At 37.4% G+C, this 24,642-nt stretch overlaps 1 protein-coding gene across 2 annotated transcripts in view; it reads left to right on the top strand.

Annotated features, from left to right (window-relative positions):
- col5a1 (procollagen, type V, alpha 1) overlaps positions 1 to 24,642 on the top strand; it is a 102,286-nt gene that overhangs the window by 52,121 nt on the left and 25,523 nt on the right. For both annotated transcript variants that reach the window (XM_084386592.1, XM_084386593.1), the window contains exons 6-29: positions 2,856 to 2,966; positions 3,573 to 4,175; positions 4,835 to 5,278; positions 5,535 to 5,591; positions 13,072 to 13,113; positions 14,484 to 14,546; positions 14,840 to 14,914; positions 16,190 to 16,282; positions 16,367 to 16,423; positions 16,510 to 16,563; positions 16,682 to 16,735; positions 16,820 to 16,873; positions 17,075 to 17,128; positions 17,617 to 17,670; positions 17,773 to 17,817; positions 18,404 to 18,457; positions 18,644 to 18,688; positions 18,774 to 18,827; positions 18,917 to 18,961; positions 19,116 to 19,169; positions 19,424 to 19,468; positions 19,580 to 19,633; positions 22,333 to 22,377; positions 22,730 to 22,783. In XM_084386592.1, the coding sequence (XP_084242718.1) occupies positions 2,856 to 2,966; positions 3,573 to 4,175; positions 4,835 to 5,278; positions 5,535 to 5,591; positions 13,072 to 13,113; positions 14,484 to 14,546; positions 14,840 to 14,914; positions 16,190 to 16,282; positions 16,367 to 16,423; positions 16,510 to 16,563; positions 16,682 to 16,735; positions 16,820 to 16,873; positions 17,075 to 17,128; positions 17,617 to 17,670; positions 17,773 to 17,817; positions 18,404 to 18,457; positions 18,644 to 18,688; positions 18,774 to 18,827; positions 18,917 to 18,961; positions 19,116 to 19,169; positions 19,424 to 19,468; positions 19,580 to 19,633; positions 22,333 to 22,377; positions 22,730 to 22,783 (2,310 nt within the window). The remainder of the gene's footprint in view (positions 1 to 2,855; positions 2,967 to 3,572; positions 4,176 to 4,834; positions 5,279 to 5,534; positions 5,592 to 13,071; positions 13,114 to 14,483; positions 14,547 to 14,839; positions 14,915 to 16,189; positions 16,283 to 16,366; positions 16,424 to 16,509; positions 16,564 to 16,681; positions 16,736 to 16,819; positions 16,874 to 17,074; positions 17,129 to 17,616; positions 17,671 to 17,772; positions 17,818 to 18,403; positions 18,458 to 18,643; positions 18,689 to 18,773; positions 18,828 to 18,916; positions 18,962 to 19,115; positions 19,170 to 19,423; positions 19,469 to 19,579; positions 19,634 to 22,332; positions 22,378 to 22,729; positions 22,784 to 24,642) is intronic.

Raw genomic sequence — 24,642 nt, 5'->3', positions numbered from 1 at the left:
CTTTCATAACAGATGTGTTTTGACCGGAGGTCATAATGGTGAGCCGGTAATGTCACTAAGAACCTAATTTATAATGGTAAGTGATTTATTATTAGTGCTGCTGTAAGACAATGTAGAAATCTGGTTTTGGTGTTACAATTGGCATATCTGACTGCACAAAGCACTCACTGTTTGACTATTTATACACTTGTTCAATTTGATTTAGTCTTTGGAATGAGAAACACATTAAAATGGAGTAATAATACCTGCCCACACTTGTGTGTGTACGATTCAGGCATATTAATTCTTTACAGCTCTTTCCATTCCATCGGAAAAGACCCAGCTGCAGGCGGCGCAGAACTTATTTTTCCAACCGAACGGATGACCTCATCAGTCACAGAAAGAACGAGCGAGAGAGTGATAGAGGGAGGAAACGAGCAGGTCTCGGCCTGTAGAGCGTTTGGGCTCCGTTTGGCTGACATATTGTATTAACAATATGTAAAAAAAAAATAATAAAAAAAAATAATAGACACTGTTTTGTCACAAAATAAAATTCTAAATTCATATTTGCCACTTTCTGGTAGACATAACACATTTAAAATCCCCCCAAAATGTTATTTTGTCAACAATTAGGAGTGTATTAACAAAAATTGGCCACTTAATATTTCATGCGGTCAATTGAGTGTTCACTCGGTCTCTGTCCATCTGCGTTCACTCAGATGCCAATATCCTCTGAGCGCAATGGAGAGAGGAAGAGAAGGCATTAAATGAAAGATTGAGAGATTTAGCATGTGAAAACGTTTAAGCTGAATAACACGGAGATGACCGACCGTTTTCAATTGATTCTCTATGGGAGCCAAGCAAAAGGCGCGCTCAGTGGGAATTGTGGGATTGATTGCGGGTGAGAAATGCTGAGTTTAATGCAAACAAACAAACATTTATGTGACTAAGAAAACGTAAACATTTTGTTAGTAGTGCTGGAGTTTCTGGTGAATTTGATGCTTGAATCACACAGTTATATATTACTATATTTAATTCTAGTTTTGTCAGGCTGGTTGATGAAAATGTTTTTCCTTCTCTAATTCGGTATGCATGCACCCTGAAAGCGCGATGCTTTACCATTGGATATTCAGGAACAAAAATGTGCAAAAAAGAATCGAGAATTAAACCACAGCTGTGAGTAATCTTCATATCTTTCTGTCGGAAAACTGCTGTGGCCAACATATGGTAAAGTTATCTCTGAGTTATGTCTGTAAAAAGAAATGACACACATGTGAGTGCATCATGCATTTTCAGCCACGGATGACTTACATCTTTCAGGGCTTTGATGTCAGTGTGTTGGCACGGAAACGACCCTCCGCTGACCCGGCGTTCACCTTTTTCACGTTTGTGTGTGTCAGGAGCTGTAAATCTGAGTGTGGGGTATTAGTAGGGGGCAATATGAAAGAAAAGCCCCCGCACCTTTGACCAGTCCTTCAAAAGCCAGCGAAATACCAGCGAAAGCTCCCGACAGATGAAAACGTGATGAGTTATCCGTTGCTCATGTGTGGGAATTAGGGAGAGAGAGGCAGAGCGGTGGATCCGAGCGAGAGGTCGCCGAGCGGCTGGAATTCCTCACGTTCTTCTCTTTCTCGCTTGATAAGAGAGAACATGGATTTCCGCTGGACTCCATCAGAGGGAATCCCTCCTTCCTTTGCTCTTTCTTCTCAGGGAATTTCAATCTATTAAATCCAGACCAGTGTTGAGCTGCTTAATTAGCATGCCATGAGCACAACTTATGAATGAAAGTATGAAAAATGTATTTATTTTTACTTCAGATTTATTTTCAAATATACAGTATATGTATATACATACTGTATATGTTTATTTATTTAAAAATATAATGTAAAATATTTATATAAATATAATAAAGTAATAAGTATATATATATGTACAATAAAATTAAGTAAAATTAATATAAGACAAATTATCAAATCATTTGTCCCACCTGCAATATTGTGCTTTTTGAATATATTTATATTTACGTGTTATATATTTAGAATATTCAATGTTTTATAATCAAATACCTGTACATATATGGATATTTATTTAATTTAAAATATACAAAAAATATTGGTAGATATATAGGTAATAAAAAGTAAAAGAAAAAAATTATAAAAGAACAAATATCAAAAATAAACTTTCAAATATTGTGCTTTTTAAATATATTTATATATTACGTTTATATTCAACATATACAATGTTTTTTTTAATTCAGATACGTTTACATATATTTGCTCTCACTTGAATATTTTTAATATAAAATAAGCGCTCTTTTTATCAAGGAGAACAAATAACATATGCTGCATTCACATCGTGTCATAACTCCCATAATTACGGGATGTCAACGCTCGAGAGACTCTTGAGAGACGCTTTTGAAATCATGTTCGTGTCCTCAGGCTCAGAAATCGTTTGTTTTTTTGCATTGCTCAGATTGACAAAATGGATCCATGTGCAGGTTTATATCTTAGGATGTGGTGTGATGTGCTATATTCCATCTGAAACCAGTTTAAACAGCATAATTACTATGCATGCAGCGTGAATGATCTCATTCCATGAGACTACAGTACATGGAATATAGTCAACTACCCATATGCACTTGCACAAGAACTAAGAAAGCTAAAAACGAATAAATGCACGCTGACACACTCTAGAATATTCATATGAGTAACTCTGTAATTCTATTGTGGTGTTCTGTCATGTTCTAGAACACAATTATCAGTGTCTCAATTATCAGTACTCTATAAGTACAACTATACGTTTCTGGAACACTGGTGGTACTGTGTTTTAAAATGTTATATTTCATAACACTTAATATTAAAATGATTTTTCTTCAGAACACAGAGGATGATAACTACTATTACGAATATCCCTACTATGAGGACATGGACGGGGAAAAGACAACGGCAACTGATGAAACGACTGGAACCGAAACTGAAGACCTAACGGTCAGTGTTATTTTAATATTATTTAATATTTTTAATTTTTAAATATTAAAATATAATATTATATATTTTTTTATGCTTTCATTTTAAGCTGTAGTAATTTGTCATTTTTATTAGTTTCTGTATTTTTCTGTTTAGCATACATTTATTTATTTCAGTTTTAGTTTTATTAATTGTTAATCTGATATTTCTATATTTAATGTTTCTGTTTTATTTTAATTAACAAAAAATAAAATGAAATATTTTGAAAATATTTCATAACAGTTAGGGCTGTGCGAAAATAAAGATTTTTCTAAATTAAAATCGAATATTTATTCTCAAAGTCATCATTAAACTGTGTTTGTTGGCCATTTCTGTTCCATAATTTGACATATTTGCAAGTAAAAAAGATATTTAATGAATGACAAATGTAGCGGGACTGTTGCTCAAAATTACTGTACTATAGATCGATTCGCACATTTAATATGCATTATTTTGCTGAGAATTTCTACACAGTGAAACTGAAATATTCCTAACTGGGATCAACTGGATTTGAAACTGAATCAGAAAATCAGTGCCAATCCCCAGCCTATCTCTTCTTAAACAGTGTCTATTTACTGTGTTTACCAGGTGTCTGTTCCGGATAGCGGTCGCGTGGTTTCCTCAGTTATCACTAGTGGAACAGGAGGCTCCAGTAGTTCATCCTCCTCTTCCTCTTCATCCTCCACTTCTACCACCACTAATGGTGAGGACCCGTATGACGGCTACGATGGGTACGGGACCGGATATGACACATACTACGACGAGTCGACCTCACGGCCTGATGGCTCCCGAACCATCACGGTCACTGGCACAGGCACTGGTGCTGGAGGAGAAGTAGATATTGGACTGGGTGAGGTGGATTTGGGATTGGGAGTAGACCTGGACAGGCGGATCATCACATCATCATCATCATCGTCATCAGGAGGAGGAGGAAGTAGTGTCACAATCATTAGCAATGGAACCTCCAGCTCTGGCTCCGGCTCCAGAATCAGTATCGGCTCTGGCTCCAGCTCTGGCTCTGGCTCCAGCTCCGGCTCCGGCTCCAGAATCAGTATCGGCTCCGGCTCCAGCTCCAGCTCCGGCTCCGGCTCCAGCAGTTCCAGTATCAGCACTGGCTCCAGCTCCGGCTCCGGCTCCAGTTCTAGGATCAGTACCGGCTCCAGCTCTAGCTCTACCTCTACCTCTACCTCAGTGAGTTTAGGTTTTATTGACTATATTTTTACTGAATTTTCTCTGTTTTAAATGTATTTCATATGTTTTGAAAGTTTTGCTAATTATTGCAATTACTGCAAAATTCACATTCAATGTCCAGGTTATATACATTTTTTTATCAATACTTTATATGACTAACTATATATAATATATTATACATTTATTATTATAATTTTATAATAAACAGAGAACATATATAATATAAATTAGAAATAATTATGATATATTATATGATATATGATATTATGATATTAATAATACTATAAATTATAATATATATGTATATTATGAATTTATCATATATTATTAATTGTAATATTTATCAATAAAATGTTTTTTATATTGCTATCTATAGATTTATAATATAATTATTATATATATATATATATATATATATATACATTTTGTTCAAAGAAAATAAAGCCTATTTTTAGGACTATGAAAATACTTTACTACAGACTATAATGAGAATCACCTCTGATCATTTTTTTCCTTTTGATTTTGGGACGGCATCTGAGATGGACTTGCTTTTATAGATATTTAAATGTCAAAATCCATAGATGTACACAGTGCACAAACATTTGTGGTAGAGTTATTGGTGGGTTATGATATCTGATGGCCTGTTTATGTTTTTGCAGGTTGATGGTGGTTACGATGATACCCATTACGGTGAGGGTGATGATCTGACCTATGGAGAGGGATATGGAGACGGATACGGAGAGGGAGATTATACCGTGGGAGGAGGAGGAGGCAGCAGCAGCTCTTCAGGGTCCACAGGGGGCGGGACTGTTTCTGTTGGGGGCGGGTCTGTATCAGTTGGAGGCGGGTCTGTTTCTTCGAGTGGCTCAGTTGGGGGCGGATCCGCCAGTGCCGGGGCCAGTGTGGGGGCGGGGTCTGTTGCCACGGGAGGACAGGGAGGAATCGGTGGAGAAGCAGATTCCATCGATGTTGACGCGTTTAAGGAGGAGTCCATCACAGATTACACCGATGCAGAACTGGAGAAGATGTATGATTATGATGGCGACCTATACACTGAAGGCGACAAAGAGTTGCCTGCGGAGACCGACGAGTTCTATGGACAGGTGATCTCCAGTTACACTTTTTTTAAGTTATCTATCCAAACTTATGGGAAAATTTTGTTTGTTTCCTCCATTGAGCACAAAAGGAGAATTGTGTTCCATGGAAGAAATTCGTATGGGTTTTGAATGACAAGAGGTTGAACTATCATAACAAGTTCTCAGAACTGTTTGTTTTATTTATTACCTGCAACTCCAGTTATAATCCACATTGTGTTTACACTGATATACACTGAATTAAATTGAGTTTGTGTTTCCAAAGGTGGATGGACTGAGAGGAGAGAAAGGCCAGAAAGGAGAGCCTGCGATCATTGAACCCGTAAGTGGCACTCAGTGTATGACACACTCACTCTACCGTTAAAACGTTTTGGGATTTGGGGAAAGTTTGGATTTTACACACGCAATTTAAAGTAACTGTTTTAAAAAAAAGAAGAAGTTTTTTTCTAATTTTAAAATTATCCTTCAGAAATGTGACCCTGTACCACAAAACCAGTCACATGGGTCTATTTTCTGAAAGTGAGATGTATTCATAATATGAAAGCTGAATAAATAAGCTTTCTGTTGATGTATGGTTTGTTAGGATAGGAACATATTTGGCTGAGATACGACTATTTAAAAATCTGGAATATGAGGGTGCATAAATTCGAAACATTGAGAAAATCACCTTTAAAGTTGTCTATTTATGTTCGCAATTCACACACAAAAATAAATGTTTTATATATTTAAGGTAGGAAATTGACTAAATATTTTCATAGAACATGATTTTTACTTAATATCCTAATGAACTTTGACCCACACAATGTATTGGTGGTGTGGCGCAATGGATAAGACACATGCCTTTGGTGTGAGAGACCCGGGTTCGAATCCACTGTGAGACACCAATGTGTTCCTGAGCAAGACACTTAACCCCTAGTTGCTCCAGAGGCGTGCGACCTCTGACATATATAGCAATTATAAGTCGCTTTGGATAAAAGCGTCAGCTAAATGAATAAATGTAAATGTATTGTTGGCTATTGCCACAAATATACCCGTGCGACTTGTGACTGGTTTTGTGATCCAGGGTCACAAATCATGAATGTCTCTATAATTTCTAATCAATTTATTCCATCATTCCTGAATAAAATATGAATTTCTTTTACTGACCCAAAGCTTTTTAATAGTAGTGTATATATAAAAATTTGACTGTTATACTGTATACCAGGAGCGAAAGATTAACACTGTGTCCTAATCAGGTGCGATGCAACAAGTCAATCCAGCGATGAGCAATTTGTCTGTCCACACTGAATATGAAACTGCTGAGCAAAATTACACAATCACAGCCAATCTGAACATGACTGATGTTTAATATACCAGTTTATGGGAAAAAAAATTGTACTGAGATAGAAACCAAACAATCAACAAAATATCCTGTATCTCATCTCTTGTTGCTTTATCTTGTCGCATTTCAATTCACATTTCAATTCACATTTATTTGTATAGCGCTTCTCACATTACATATTGTTTCAAAGCAGCTTTACAGAAAATGCACGTCTGCATTACAATTTAGAGTGATCTGTTATCAGAGGTACATAAAACATGTACATAAAACATTCGGGCAGCTTAAAAACCTGAATCAGTCGTCCGTCTCAGAGGAATCTGGATTCACTCCTGATTTGCATTTGCTTTCTAAAAAGAGCGATTCACCCCTGTTTCAGACTCCCGAGTCTCAGATTTGCAGATGCGTTTACCATGCTAAGCCTGACAATTATACTTGCATTATGGGAATCGTTATTATCTGTCTTTGCAAACAGTCTTCACTGCTCACGTGGCTCTTGATGTCTAACAGCTGTGAGATTTCAAACAGATGTCACTGCGCTCTCAGCATGAGAGCATGGACACAGCGCTAGAAGACATCTGGATTTAGTGTGAATGAACATCAGGGTGTATAAAGAGGCTAGATCCCAGCTAACTGGCAACCTTCTCAGAATTTAAGCTAACTCTGTGGCAAGTTATGAACACACCCAGTAACCCAGTAACATTAATAAAACATTCGTTCATAGTTATCTGGTCTTTATTCTCAAATCTTAGCACTTAAACATTATTTATACATTGTTCATGGAACATTTTTACTTGAAACGTTTGGGTGGATTTGATGTTCGCCTAATGTTACAAAATGTTTAGAGAACATTCAAAAGTAACATTCCCAGATTGTTTGCAAAGTGATAAAATGGAATGTTCCCTTAACGTTTGCAAAAACGTTTTTTAAACAGTTAAACAACGGTACTTTTTGAACGTTCAGAGAACATTAAGAAATAACGTTTTTAGAACTTAAATGGAACATTAGCAAAACGTTCTTAGAACATATTTGTGTCAGCTGGGATCTTACCTTCGCAGTCATATCAGGGAAAGAGCATGCAACGTTTGGGTTTATGTGCTATTCAGAAGTTGCAGAGAGACAAGAACACATCATTGAGAAGATCAGAGTTATTTCAGAGTCGAGGAAAAGCATACGGATCAGGACAGCTGGTTTTAATGAAGGATGACCATGTGCTTTAGAGAAAGAAAAATGCTTAAATCATATGCTTCTTTCTGCAAGCGCCCACATTCTCTCTCGTTTCTGCAAACACACACAAACTGTGTCCACTCTGTGTTTTTTGGCATGTAAGGAACGCACCAAAACAAAGCGAACATGCCCAGTGCCACGACAGCACTCTCGGATGATGCCTTCGGGACATCGCTAAGAGACCCACGACATCTTTAAAAAGCGCCAGATTAGGCCAAGATGTTCCAATAAACAAATGCAGTTTTCTTCTGTTCTTTTTTTTATCTAATAGTAAAACCCCTGACTTAAATGAGCCTGAGCTTTACACACTGTATCTAATGATCCTCTGCTTTGGGCTCTGGACCTCTCAGTCATTCACTCTTCATAGGCTTGCTTGAGATAATTGTACTATTGTGGTTATGACACAACTCATGCGAGCACATTTTGAACAGTAATTGATCATGACTGATGACTTCCAGACAAAATAGCTTGAATGTCCCGATACAGATCACAGTATATTTGGTTACAGCTGATTCGTTTTAGTTAAGAATTTCCCTAGCATATTTGCCATGATACACATATGCATGCAACAATATTTAACTCTCCATTTGTAAGAAATTGTAGTCTGCCTCGACCCAGATTCCACTCCAAAATATATTTTAGAATGAGCTCATCCCCAAAATGGCTTAATTATCATAGAGATGAAAGAAAGTCAAGTTATATTGTTTCTTCAGCATTTGGGTTGATCACATCCTGAACAAATGGTAGTCAATTGTAGAATGGGACTGGGTGTGGGACACAGAGAACCTTCTCAGACAATGGGGTGTCACAACTTCATTAACATACAGACCACAGCTGTTGCAACAAGAGCAACTTAATTTACATTAAAGGGATAGTTCACTTTGAAATTAATTTTTGATATGTTTTAGCTTACCTCAAGGGCATCCAAGATGTAGGTGTCTTTGTTTCCGCAGTAGTTTCAATTTTGATATTTTTAGGTCAAACCGTTCTTGTCTGTCAGTCATATAATGCATGTCGATGGTCACTGGCTCAAAACACAAGCACAGAGTCCAAATTAAAACAATTCCCCATCGTCCAAATGAAACAATTCCACATCATAAGTACACATTGATGGCCTAAGACACGAAACGAGCGGTTTGTGTGAGAAAACGAACAGTATTTATATCGTTGTTATCTCTTGAACACAGCACACGTCCAAATGATCTGAGGGCGCGGGCGGGTATAGATATATACATAGATGTCGCCTTGGCTACTGCAGTTCATTGGAACGAAACCGTAGCCAAGCGACATCTAGTGTATACATCTATACCCGCCCGCTGGCGGGTATAGATGTATACACTAGATGTCGCCTTCGCTACTGCAGTTCATTGGAACGAAACCGTAGCCAAGGCGACATCTATGTATATATCTATACCCGCCCGCGCCGTCAGATCATTTGGACGCGTGCTGTTTTCAAGAGATAACAACGATATAAATACTGTTCGTTTTCTCACACAAACCGCTCGTTTCGTGTCTTAGGCCATCAATGTGTACTTATGATGGGGAATTGTTTCATTTGGACTCTGTGCTTGTGTTTTGAGCCAGTGACCATAGACCTGCATTATATGACTGACAGACAAGAACGGTTTGACCTAAAAATATCAAAATTGAAACTACTGCGGAAACAAAGACACCTACATCTTGGATGCCCTTGAGGTAAGCTAAAACATATCAAAAATTAATTTCAAAGTGAACTATCCCTTTAAGAACAGGATAAAAGGTTTAAGATTTGGATGCTCTGGGTTCATTCTGACGCCGGTGAACCTTGCCACTGCTATGCTGTAATAAACTTCATTTTTGAGATCTTCGACGTCCACATCAATTACATTGTGCCTCGTTTAAAAAATAAAATGCTCCGGACAAACATACAATCTTCCGACGTGATCCGGGACGCCATTAAAACACACCACTTGTGTCTGACGCTGGGATCCTCTGAAGTCTGTTTAAACTGGACGCGTCCAAAGCAAGCGTTCTTTTACTCTTCCATTTGTCCTGTTGTCGGCAGACTCAAGCGCATGAAGTTTGTCAGAAACTGAGTGCGTATCTGTACACTGTATCCAGTGTAGACAGCGTCAGTTATTATAATGAGCTCTATTTGCTTTTGATGCGACGCTCACATCCATTGAAGGCAAGTGTCGGCCGTTAAGTGACTGAATGCCAGTGGGCGGGGCCTATGGTGTGATGATGTATAACTATTCGTTAGTGTCTTTCTCTGGAGGCAGTTATATGCAAATGTATTTGCCCGTGTGACGTCACAAATCCCACAAACGAGCCATTTTGTGAACTTGATTAAATAAATGCTTTGTTTATAAAGAGGAGGACGTTTAAACTATGAAACTTACAGAATGTTTTAATGGTACAAAAACCTCTTATATGTCAAAAGATCAAGGCAAATTTGATTTCTCATGTCATGACCCCTTTTGTAAATAAATTATATTTTATTTTAGCATTTATGCAGTTAGCAGACACGTTTATCCAAAGAAACGTACAAATGTGGACAGGGACGGACTGGGGCTAAAAAACAGCCCTGGACTTTCTCCCAAATAGGCCCATCATCCGACCATTCGCCTCTAGCCATGTGTGACGTGCACACTGCACTATAGCCAGGATGTCCTGATACTATATGCCACAATACTGTAGCCTATCAGACAAGGTATTCACAGCAAGTAACATCTCAAAACCAATGATGATAATTGGGGTTGTGTTTATTAATGAAGCCTCAGCCTTTAAATAAAAACAAAAAATGTAATGCCATAAAATACAAATAATGAAATGTCACAGTAACCCCAAATTACACAAACTTGTAATTATAAAACATATAGTTATATACCAGGGGTCTCCAACCTTTTTGTGTGCGAGGGCCATACCTCAAGGGATAAAATAATCTAGAAGGAATTTTTATTTGTTATACTCCAATATTTATTATACATAACATGGTGAAGCTTTTTTACTTTTCACCATCATATGGGAAATAATAAAATATCTTGATATTCTGGTTCAGACTTACAAGCGTAAAAAAAAAAAAAAAACAATTCCTGAAAAAGTATGAAAATATTCATGATTGATTTTTTTTGTTGTTGATTTTCTATAAACCTATTGTATGTGTTATCAAAAACATTAGCCCAAACATTTAGTATAAATATAAATGAAAAAAATAAATAAATAAACTGCCATAACTTCTAAACAAAACATTACTGCATTAGGCTACATTTAATACATGACTATATTAATAACAGCATTTTTAATATGAATAGGGCCTACAGGCACATTTCTGCCAAAAAAGTTTGTTTTACTAAAGTTAATTCATAAGTTTTGGTGTGAAATGTCTTCTAACTGGTTTGTTCTCGGAACAATGTTTCGCCTGTTTTTTTTTTTTTTTTGCGTCAATATGTTGAGAATATCAGCGATGTTTCATCTGGCTTTTTACAAGCTTAAATCACATAGTCATTTGTGGGTTTATAATAGAGATAGAGATAGAGAATTCTGCGCTGAATTTAAATGCTTCGTTCTCAGTTGATCGCACAGCTCTGTGTAATAGCCTAATGTTCGCGTGATCGAGATCAGCCCGCACAGCTGCTTTGGCCGCGATCTGTTTTTTGGCCCGAGCTAATAATGCGCTGCTCAGATCATTGTTCCGCTTTTTGAGCGTTTGCCATTTGATGTTTCACATACGCAACGCAAATGACAGCGTATAATCAAAAAGAGTTGGGTAATTTTGTAGAGGCAAAAGTTCAAATTGAAACGTTTAGTTGAAAAGGTCGCAAAATTATACAATTTGTTCCGAAGTCTGGAACTCCGACGGCAAGTTAGGGCTATTTATAGAATGTGTTTAGCGGGCAACTCACAGGCACCACGTTGGAGACCACTGCTATTCAAATATAATGTAAGCAAATTTAAAAGTGCAGCCTTATAAAACTAATTTTCTGTCAGTGGCTATAGGCCGACTCTTCTTCCTCAGTTGTTTTTTACACGTAGCAATAGCATATAAGTGATCATATTAGTGCCCCTGCTGTTGACGGTTCATATTGCTTTATTAGACTTTTTTTTTTTTTTTTTTTTTTGTGCCGACGGCCTTCGGTTGGACGGCCGTTCTGGACTTTTCCAGAACGCACAGATTGTCAGTCCGTCCCTGAATGTGGAACATCACAATATACAATTCTTTCTCAAATATAGTTCATTAGCATAAATGTGTGCTGTTTATGGTTATCAAACAACCAGTTTTATAACGGTTCCGTCACTCACAAGTTTTTGTAAACAATTTTGTAAACAAATCTCCTTTATGCCTCTTATGCTAGAGTCCAATATTTTGAGGCATGTTTTAATGGACTACAATGTTTTTAAATCCTCTAGAACTCTTTTTTTTTTATCGGTTGATTTATATGAAAAATACAAAATATAAATATTAGTTAAAAAACTTGAAAAAAGTACTAAAATGACTGAAACTAAAACTGAAAAAAAAAAAAAAATTAAAGCTATATAGAAATATAGAAGCTATTAAAAAACTAAATGAAAATGATAAAAGCACAACAAAATTACTAAAACTAATGCTAAGATTAAAATGAAAACTGAAAATATAAAAATGTAAGATAATTCAAAATAAACTTTTCCTTTTCATATTTTGCTTTGTTTTAATCTGTTTCTCGCCTTGAAAATAGCTTTGATAGATGTCCCAATATCCAATCCTTACATCCAATTTTAGATCTGGAACTTTAGGATTTATTTTAGAAGTTTTTCTGCTGAATGTTCAGTCATGTTTCAGTTTGAAGATCATCTCACATGCTTCATAAACAGTCAAGGCCATGAGAGACAGGCATCAGTGTTTTAACAGACTTCCTGATGATGCTGTTTGCTATGATCCGTACAGCGACCTGTGGCCAAGTGCAGATCTCGCACGCACGCACACACACACACACACACACACACACACACACACACACACACACACACACACACACACACACACACACACACACACACACACACACACACACACACACACACACACACACACACACACACACACACACACACACACACACACACACACAGTTTCAGCCCACAGACTTGAAATAAAAAAGGATAAGAGAAATGTACTGTAATTTTAAATGATTGATTTTGACCGAAGCTGTGGTGGTCTCACACTTAAGATCTTATCTTTGTGTTGAAGGTTGTGTTTATGCTGTTATTTGAATGTGTTTGTGTTATTCTGTTCTTGTAGGGAATGCTGGTCGAAGGCCCACCTGGTCCAGAGGGTCCCACGGTAAGTCTACCTGTGTGCGTGTGTGTGCGTGTGTGTGTGTGTGTGTGTGTGTTTGTGTTTTTTTTCCATATGTGTAAAGGACTTTGAAACTCCAGCTTGCCAATTTACAAGCAACTTATAATTTAAACCAGTTAAACTACAGTCAAGCTACCTTTATTTAAGGTTGATAATTATGCTGAAGCTTTTTAAGGTGATAATCTCTCTTCCTAAAGACCGGATCATTGTATTTTTATGGCATAAAACAATATTAATTGTATAAATTTTACGACTAAATTATAATACTTAACAGTGATAAAACAAACAGTGTTTTAGTTAACTAAAGGTAAAACTATTCAAAATGTTTTTTATTATTGAAATAAAATACAAATAAAAATATTGGGGAAAAAACTGAAAAATGTGAAATGTTGCTTACTAAAATTGTTTCAAATAAAACTGAAATAAAAAATAAGTTAAAGCTATATAGAAATATATAAACAATTATATGAATAAAAATGGCAAAAACAACAAAATTGCTTTAATAAAATAATAATAATTTATTTTATTTTTAATTTAATTTTAATTTATTTAAATAAAAATAATTTAATTTAAATAATTTAATAAAAATATTAAATGAAAAAAATTTAACTTAAAAAAAAAAAAAAAAAAAAAAAGTTGCTTTGGCAACTAACTAAAATAAATGAAGTTGAAGTATTAAAATTGCTAAACTAAAACAATACATAAAAAATAAATTAAAGCTATATAGAAATATATATATATATATATAGAAATATATATATATATATATATATATATATATATATATATATATATATATATATATAACAAAATTGCTAAAAACCTAAACTAAAATGAAAATGAAAATATAAAAATAAAAGCAAATTCTAAATTTTTATAAATACTGTAACAGTATTGAAATAAAATAAAATTAACACTGAAAATAAAACACTGAAAAATATAGCTGATAAACAGCAGTATTTAACAAATACAGAGGATTTGTCCCAAAACTAATTCAGAGAGAAACTGTAAATTGTAACATAAAAATAGTGTTGGAAACCATAGCTATATACTGGGAAACCGGAACTGTGTTAAGGCTCAGTGACTATTGCTGACAATGCTAAACAGCTGTGTGTCTGTTTTGTTTCTTCAGTTTCATTCTTGACCTACTTATTAATAAAGCAACTCTTCTCTCAGCTGGAGAATTGATGGAATTGATGGCTCTATTGGGACTATAACAACATGAGTATGAGAAATTGAGTAATGGAAAGAGTCCAGCAGTGATCTAGAGTCTTACTGGACCAACACCCAATGCGTGTTTGTGTGTTTGCAGTGGCTTTATGTGTGTTTCTGACAGTACCTTTGTGTTGTTCTAGGGTCTCCCCGGCCCTCCAGGTTCAACAGGATCCCCAGGTAGTTCTGGAGATCCTGGAGAGAGGGTAAGGAACCATGAAAACAAAAACAAGCTAACGCATTTGTTCAACAACACTTAAAATTGTGTTCTGTCCGGTAAATAGTGAACAAGGGTGAATATATATATAAAATATATAAGTATAAAATAAATTGAAGCCTGTTTTACCATTAAATTGTAAAGTACGTTTATAAGATATATATGAATATGAAGAATATGACTTGGACATTTCACCATACTGTATAATTCAATGTATTTTTAGTTTTACATTAAATATGCTTGCTGTTTTATGCATTACCCACAATCCTCTGCTCTTGACAGGGTCTTCCTGGTCGCGCTGGTCTGCCTGGAGCCGATGGTCTTCCAGGACCTCCAGGGACTGTCCTGATGTTGCCTGTATGTAATTCTGAGCACATTTACAAAAACTAAACTACACATTCAAATTTCACATTTTCCCCATTTAACTGTACTGAGATCAGTTTTAGCCTGTAGCCTGTCATAATGAATGTTAATAGATGTTAGTTCTTGCGCTGGCTTGATTGATTTTCATTTAGTGGTTCAACAGTGATAATTATGTCAGAGAGATTTCAGAAACACGATCGTCCCTTTGCTGCTGTGATCCCCTATCAATCAAAAGCGCTGGTGAATGCGTAGTGACACATTACACAAATTCCACATACTCTCAGCTTTTCCAAATTTCCTCTTTCCCAGCTGTTACTCCAATATAGTTTTTTTTTTTTTTTTATTCCGGAACGTGTAGCGACTCCACAATGTCTTTCAGTAGAGGGTTCTGGAATGCTTCCATAACAAATCCAGATGTTCTAGAACGCCACAGTAAAAAAGATGTTGTGTATATGTGTTTACCGTCAACATTTGATTGTAATTAAACCCCACCCTATACAACACCTCTACTCAACCCGAAAAAATGCTCTTGAAAACCAATACAGAGTCATGAAACAACCAACAGCACTGCTCATGAGGATCACTTTAAAGCTAGCAGTCTTACTCTTGGAAGTGTAGTGATTGAGTTCAGCCACCAGATGGCACCGCTGATCAATTTGACTCATGCACACACAGATGAAACAGCACACTACATACTAGTCACATTATTTCTGTCTTAGTTATTTTAAATGGTAAAATAAATAAATACTAAAAGTAGTATTGTAGTCTGAATTCCATACTGATTATATTATATTTTTGCAGTATGTACTTTACTGTTTTATTTTATTTTATTTAAAAAAAACACTTTTAAGCTATTTAATTTTTATACACGTTATTTTATTTTAACATATATGTAACATTTTTAAAAAGCTATTTGTTTTATTTTTTTATTCAGATTTACTGTATTTATTTCTATAACTAAATGCCACTCGTTGAATTTAGCATTAAACTTAAAAATAATGTCGAATTTATGGCTTTTACAATTCTATTTTTATTTAATTTTGTGCAGTTGTTTTTTAAATATTGTGCAGTATGCAAAATGCCGTGCGCTAGTATTCAAATCTGAACACTTCCATCTTCCGTATGCATGCTTAGCCTCACAGATTGATGTGGTGTCTTACTTTTGAACATCCAAAACGAATCATCCAGTCAATGTTAAGATGAAACACATTTATTTTCACTTTTGCTGGCATGTCTAACTTATTGTTTTGTGCCGCTGTGTCTCTGTAGTTCCGCATGAGTACAGGAGGGGACAGTGGACATAAAGGTCCTGCTGTTTCTGCGCAAGAGGCTCAGATGCAAGCCATCATGCAGCAGGCCAGGGTAAAAGACACACACTAATACACATTATATCACACACACATGCATCTGTAAGCAAACTAATCGCTCTGTTTTATTTGTATAAAGCTGGCGATGAGGGGTCCAACTGGACCGATGGGTTTGACGGGCCGCACTGGTCCTCTGGTAAGTCTGCATACTATATCTCTATTATCATCTGTCAACATGATAGTATGTATGATTTTGTTTCATGCTTGATTTGATTTTTCCAGGGTCCTCCTGGTGTGCCTGGACTGAAAGGAGAGTCTGGAGAAGTAGGACCTCAGGTGGGCATCACAAATTACCCACAATCCTCAGCTATTTGTGCCTAATCTATTTAGATGACAATCAAAGGCGCTTCAATGCAAGATAGAGCTGTTCTGAGACCTGTGTGTGTGTTTTTAGGGTCCTCGTGGTCCACTGGGATCCGCAGGCCCTACTGGAAAGCCTGGTAGAAGGGTAAGTTTGCGTTTTGTCCAAAACCACTGAGTCTGTGCAGAAGCCTGAGTGATTATTATTGACTTATTGATTTCTGTGGCATAGGGTCGACCCGGCTCAGATGGAGCCAGAGGGATGCCTGGGCAGACGGGAACAAAGGTAAAACTGAAGAAGATTGACATACTGACAGACTTCTTTTATCAAACCATACAGTTACGACATACAATACGATCAATAAAAAGTAAATAGGGTCAGTTTGATAGCATGTAGACAGATTACAGTTGATGATTATTTCTTATTTTAAAAAAAAGTTAAAAAATTCTGCATTTCTGAACTCTTTCCTGTCTGTGTGCTTCACAGGGTGACAGAGGATTCGATGGTCTCGCTGGTTTGCCCGGTGAAAAGGGTCACAGGGTAAACACCTTCTTTTTTTTTTTTTTTTTTTACTTTATTATTTAATATTAATATTCCTCTCTGGAATACATGATTATGATTGGTCAATCTTAAGAAAATGATTTCAGATGATTTCAACATTTAATGTCCATTTTATGATTTATTTGGCGGTAAAAGGGTCACATGGTATGAACATTTTAAAATAGGTGGAACACTTTAGAGCTATTTTATTTTTTATTTTATTTTCCAATACATTTTATTTTATTTTATTTGAACATATATTAAACATTTTTAAGTATGTTGAACAGAGTTGATTTTTTATCAAATGGCTCACTGTAATGCATGATTCTAATTGGCCAATCTTAAGAAAATTTCAGTTGATGTCAACATTCAATCTCCATTTGATCATTTATTTGGCAGTAATCATGAAAAAAAGAAATGACAGGAATCATGTAAACAGCAGGTTAATTAATTATATGAATACTGATGCGTGGTCTTTGGTGTTGTAGGGTGAGACGGGACCTCAGGGGCCGCCTGGGCCTTCAGGAGAGGATGGAGAAAGAGTATGAGCTCCTTAATTAATCCCTTCTTATTTCCTTCATCATCTGTACAATTTTTCTTTATCTAAATGGATCATAATGATGACATAACTTCCTGTATCCCAGGGCGACGACGGTGAGGTCGGACCCAGGGGTCTGCCAGGCGAACCAGTGAGTTAATATTTCCTCCAGTATCCCAGCATGCACTCTCATCCTCTCTAATCCATCATTATTGTAAAGTGTTATGTAATATAGCGTTTCCTCCAGTGTAGTGAAACCACAAATGCATGTCACTAATTTTTTTTTGAGGCATTTTGCTCATTATGGATGTGAAGTGAAATAATCAATCAGAGAGAGGAAGTGTAGTGGAGATGAAAAAGGTTTAGTCATTTAACCACTAGTTTAACACTCAGTGTCCAGCAGGGTGCGCTCCATATTCACCATTTAGATTGGGAGCGACTTTATCCGCTCTTGCCTATACACATAAGCACACTCAGTTATGTCCGATAAGGTATTTAAAGTACGTTTAAAGTCCGCATTAAATATTTCTATACCTCAGAAATAAATTGTACTTCAGGCAAATATGTTTAAAATGAAGCACATGAGATGAAGAGTCATATATGTTGCATAGAAAAACTGTTTTATTTAAAATGCATGGTGAGGTCACATGACCAGGCGAATGCTACCCAAGTCATCTCTATTATCAGACTTTTCCTGCTGAACACAACTCTCTGTTTCTCTGCTTTCTCTTGTTCAGGGTCCTCGCGGTTTGTTGGGCCCCAAAGGTCCCCAAGGGGCCCCAGGACCTCCTGTGAGTACATACTTTATCTTAATCTGAATCAGTTATTTAGATTCTAACTGAATCAAGTCATCAACCGTCATGTTATTTATACACTTACTCACTTATGATTAAATATATATATATATATATTTTTTTTTTCACATGCAAGAATGAAGTATGTTTTCATTTATTTTGATCCTTCTTTTCCCGTTTTAGGGTGTTACTGGCATGGATGGACATCCTGGACCTAAAGGAAACATTGTAAGTCTGAGACGCACACACTCTCGCACACAAACACGCTTATACACGCATTCACTTCATTATCCTTCTGTTTTCCACCCATCAGGGTCCTCAAGGTGAGCCAGGTCCTCCTGGACAACAAGGCAACCCCGGAGCTCAGGTATTGATCAAGCCACGCCCACTTTGACACTGTAGAACCCGCCCTTCATCAACTTCACATTAACCTTTACTCCTGTCCTCCTTCCACAGGGGCTTCCAGGTCCTCAGGGAGCGATCGGACCTCCAGGAGAGAAGGTGAGATTGGAAGGATGGTTCTCTGGTTAATGGATTAGTGCCTTTATATAGAGTTTGCAGTGTGCCTTGATTTAGAACTAGATTATTTGAAACAGGAAGTGTGTGCTGAGTGTTAATGGATTGTGAGTGCTTATGCTGGTTTTCCCGTCTTCAGGGTCCCAATGGAAAACCAGGCTTACCGGGAATGCCAGGAGCCGACGGACCTCCAGTGAGTCTGGGAAATAGACACGCGCTTCACATCTGTTCATCTCAGGCTCTATTGTTCGTGTATCAGAGAGATTTCATTGTATTAATAATTACAGTACAGTGATCTGCCTGGCAATTCTTTCTTCACAGACACACATTGTTCAGATCCGTTCTCAAAGCTTTTTCTATCCACACGGCAAATATTCAGTGGCTTTATAGTGTCAATTACTGCAGCATAACTGATACATTCTCTTTATCTTTGTGTCACAAACACAGGGCCACCCAGGAAAAGAAGGGCCATCAGGAGAGAAAGGAAACTTGGTACACTTTTATCCTTCGTTCTTCTATCCAATGAGTTTTTATAAAGACAATTCTCTTGCATAAATGTAGCTTATTATTAATAACTCAATCATAACGGATTGCACTTTACAGGGACCTCCTGGTCCTCAAGGGCCAATCGGATATCCTGGGCCTCGAGGTGTAAAGGTAGGTGTTTCTTGCATCTCAGTGGTCATTGAAATACTCAAAACAATCTCTGATTGGTCAGTAGATATTAGTGTAATAATAATAATAATAATTCGTTACATTTATATAGCGCTTTTTCTGAGACCTCAAAGCGCTTTACATATGGAAGGGGGGAATCTCCTCAACCACAACCAATGTGCAGCATCCACTTGGATGATGCGACGGCAGCCATATTGCGCCAGAACGCCCACCACACACCAGCTTACTGGTGGAGAGGAGACAGTGATGAAGCCAATCAGTGTATGGGGATGAGTGTAGTTCTATAGTAGGAAGATGTCAGTGAAATGTCACCCAATTCGCTACTGAGTTTTGCCCCTAGCTTTTTACTGATAAAAACAACACCCTGCTAATGTTTCTGATACTTTCCTGAGGCAGAATCATCTGAACATTTTATATTTGTCTTCCAAAACTTAGTGTACTGCCTGCGTAGACACCATTTAAGGTATCAAAGAAAACTTCTAAGATACCTTTTTTTGGCCAGTGCAGAGTCAATGACATGACACTACACTATTTTTTTCATCGAGACCTATTAAATATATTTCATATAGATGATTACTGAATGAAAATGAATAAAACATTTTTGCAGGGCTTCAAGTCGTCCTGCGATTGTAACAAAGACAATAAAAAGCTGAAATTCTTAAAAAAATGTATTACATTATTTCTGTTATATTTATAGTCTTTGCGGAGAAGGCAATCTGAGAATGCGATTGTGCAGTGGGAATGCAGAACTGAGTGTTCCAAATCATTAGGGCTTTCACACCAGAGGAACGTTTTCATAGTTCCAATAACTATTGGCGGAAAACCCACCTTTTTGTGTGTTCGCACCGCAGGAACTGAGGATGACTTTAGTTCTAGGAACGCCTTTTGGGAGGACTAAAATTAGCTCCTACTTCAGAGTAGGTTCTAACCCAGCACAACGTGACGTAAGAGTACGTTGATTGGCTGAACGCATGCCGAAAAACCGGAACCCACCATTTCTAAAAAGCCGTGTAAACACAAAGTTTACATATACTTACTCCACGAACAGAAAGCGAATGAAAGCGAATGTCTGTGGTGTTGTGTTCTTTTCTCAGTCTCGATGATATGTACCACTGCAAGTTGTCATAGGAGATTTCGTCTCTTATACCCCATACACATATTGTACGATTTTGGGCTGTCCCAGACAAAAGATGACCAATCGTGGCGATATCTGTGGTTGTGGCTCCTAAACAGTGGTCCTACGTCGTACAGTGAGAGAGGTTCACAGGACCAAAGATAGCCTGGGATAATTTTCTGACCGTTTCAGAAATGTAGCATCTCACAGTGTTTGCTGCTAGCTACGTCTACTGACTGGCCAATAAAAATGCAACTTGAAAAAGTGTATTGATCAACGTGACTTGGTGCTAAAACTTAAACCTACTTTCAGTACCTCAAGCTCCATTTGCAAATTTGGAGTTAGCCTCCTTTCCCTAGCCATGACCAGGCCCATATTCTCTCTCTCTCTCTTTCGCTTCCTCCTCTTTTTTTAGCGCACAAAACAACCACAACTGCCAAAGTGCGATTCATCTTGCTCTATTTGTTTACCACTAGCACACACTGATGACGTTTTATTCTTCTATACTAACTTGCATCGTAGCCTACGATTCAATAGGTGTTATCATTGTACAGTCTACACACTACATGTCGTACCCAAGTTTATTAGATCCACGTCGTACTGTGTGATTTGTAATGATCTTATAGACCTCATGGGTCAGAGAAACGAGGGCGCCGCCATCTTTAGAATATTGTCTTTGAACTTCCTTTTTTGCAGTCGCTCTGTATATTTCTATGGCATTGCTGTCCAGGAGTAATTAGCTTTTGAAGTGGATTTACTTAATGTAAAGTTAACGAAAGTTATCATGAGGATTGTAATGTTTAAAGCAGATGTCTTAACAAATGTCAGTAGACTGGGAAGATTTTAAAACGAGCCGTTCATTCATTAATACACAAGATCGCTGTGAAAATATAGACCGGAAGTCAAAAGACAACGAGCTCAGCGCTGAAAAGGGGCGGGGCTACATAAGGTCTATAGGATTGCCGAAATCGAAGTCTGTAGCAGGCATTAGACTCCTTTTTTGCATTAGACTCCAATCGCATAACTTATATGTCTACATTCCATCTCCGTCATCACAAAACCCACGACACATGACAAAAACACAGCTCCGATCACGGCGTCCTCCATCCTCCAGTTGTTGACGTTGTCCAAAAGCAACCAGGAAAATTTCCCTAGGGGAAAATTTAGTTCTCAGGGGACTGCCCTGGTTGCTAGTTTCTCTAACTACCCGGTGTGAAAGCCCCTATTCACTTGTGAGGTTGCATTCCAGTTAGGATGCTTGTTTGCCTATCTATAACCTATATAAAAGTCTATTGGAATCAGTTGTGAGTGGAATCTCCCATGCACTTTGCGTTCTAAATCCGTCACTTATGAGGTTCCAGTTCAGTTAGGATGCTGCCTATGTAGATAGATGAGAACAAGGCGGCTTGTTAGGGTTTGGAACAGAGCTTTTATCACCTTCATGGTTTATGAACAGCGTTCGTGAGACCGTGAGTCCATCATAGGGGTTTGGGTTCTCAGATGTTTGTAGTTTAGATGGACTCTGTTGATCTCAGTTCTTTTTTTCTTTCGCTCCTTCTATCCGCAGGGTGCTGATGGAGTCCGCGGGCTGAAAGGAGGCAAGGGTGAAAAGGTAATTTTAGAGTGTGTTCGTGTGACTGTCTGTATGGATACGAGCTGTTGTGTGTGTGTGCGTGTGCCGGTGGCTAATGCACTGCTCCTGTGTCATTAATGTTTCATTTCTGCTTCTGAATATGGAAACCATAACATACTCCAAGATGCATTTTTGACCTTCTCGCTTTGGTCATTAAAAAGTTTTATCCTGCGAGAGTGCAGCAGGAAAATAAGATCAGGCCCCGGCAAATAGCAGAAATAGCAGTTGCCATGGAGATCGTTCCCTTCGCATTTGTCAAAAAAGGGGCATTATGTGCGAAAGGAAGTTTGCAATGCTCTCAGTGTCAAATCTTCTTCTCTTTCTTTCTCAGGGAGAAGATGGATTTCCTGGATTTAAAGGAGATATGGGCATCAAAGGGGACAGGGTAAGAGATTTATTCTCAGGTTGAAGAGGTTGTTTGTGTTTGGATTTATCTCTGGGGAATTATGGGATTTGATCTTTCCTCTCTGTCTCTTTACACTTGGGTTGATCTTTAATTCTCAAAAAGCGACTCTGAAGAAGCAGATAAATAACAGTGGGTCTATATTTAGGAGTGCATCACTATTACTTTTGCTCGTACGCTTTGGGATTTGAACAAATATAGATATTCACTGAAGAAAGGACCCAAGCTGTATCTAAGGAGCAGAACCTGGGGATTGGTCACATAGAAATGTGCTAATAACCACTCAGAACACCTTAGCCATCACATATCCCCAGATGACACACTCCTGAGTCCATTTCACAGACTGTAGGATGCATTTTGCACACAGAAATGGCAAGAGATTTTGTCATTGAGGGCCCCAGAAGTCAGTTTTCCCCTCGGTCGAAGGGCACGTAATATTCACACTGCCTAATTGATCGGATTTTTTGGGTGTTATAAAGTACACTGGCTAAGCTGCGTCGCTGGGTAAATGTCTGTAATGAGCAAGCGTGTCTCACTCTGGGTTATTAAAGGCCAATATGCAAATACTTCTGGATTTAAGTGGGTGGACATTGTTCCAAATTACCCTTTACTCTTGTTAAATGCCATACACGCACTTCACTTTTCTCATGCTGCAGAAGTGCCCAGATTTGCCTATTATGTCTTTTAAAGTGGCTAAACATATCAAACACACACACACACACACTAATGGCCAGATTTACTAAACAGGTCAAATTAGCGTGAGAGCGCAGTCCCATAAACGCGCCCGATGGGGGTGGAACGTTCTGCGCACAAATTATAGGACACAGCCGGATCATTTCCATAATGACCAACGCAATCTACCAAGAGCAGCGCAAATTAGCATCTGGTATAAGACATGCTTTTTTTGGACGGTAAATAATGGCGCAAATACCAGTAAATTGACTAGCACAAACCTTAATAAATCACCTTGCATGATTAATTTAAATGCTCTCCCCCCATAAATTTTGCGTCTGAAAGGGAAACTCCTACTAATACATATGCAATAAGGTCAGCAGCAAAAAAACTGCTTCCACATCTTTTCAGAACAAATTTTTCAGTGCGTGTCTTTAGTAAAACACCTTTTTTTTTTAGGGTTTGCGCTGGCGCAAGCTGTTAGTAAATCTGGCCCTAATTGTCCACATGAACTTGTTTTATAATCAATTTCCAACATCTTTAATTCAAAGATGTCCGCCTTAAATGAAATGAATAAACAGCTGCACAGACATATGTGATATACACCTTCACTGTCCACAAAAATATTCAAAGGCCTTTTTGATTCACTGAAATTAGGAGATTACAATAAATAAAACAATTAAATTATAATTGCAATTTAAATGATTAAATTGTAGAATTCCAGATGTTTGAATTTTAGCTTATTTTAATGCTTGTTATATCTTATTTTAAAACATTTTAAGTCATATTGAGGCCTTTGAAAACTGCTCAGTATTTTTCCCATGAAGGTCACTTATAATATTAATTCACGAGTTCACACGTACATGAAATCAGATGTAGTAATTTATGCGTATTTGGCGTGCTGGAACCCAAGAGTACTCCCCCCTTTTGACTGGGATAGAAAACCAGCCATGAGTGAGGTGATGGGGTGGTGGAGGGATGCTGTGAAACTGTCATGGGACAGAGGTGAGGGAAGGCTATATTTATACCGGCTTCCTCTTGTACTGATTGGTTGATTACCTGAACGTGCTCCTCCCGAACTTTGTTACATAAAACTTCATTTATACATCCAATAATAATGTTAGTCAATGACTCTTGCACCAAAAAGGTCATAATTTAGTTCTTCATGA

Source organism: Rutilus rutilus, assembly GCF_951802725.1.
Source record: "Rutilus rutilus genome assembly, chromosome: 18".
Lineage (NCBI taxonomy): Eukaryota > Metazoa > Chordata > Actinopteri > Cypriniformes > Leuciscidae > Rutilus > Rutilus rutilus.
The sequence above is the reverse complement of the archived record's forward strand: the minus strand, read 5'-3'. Positions and strand labels throughout refer to the sequence as shown.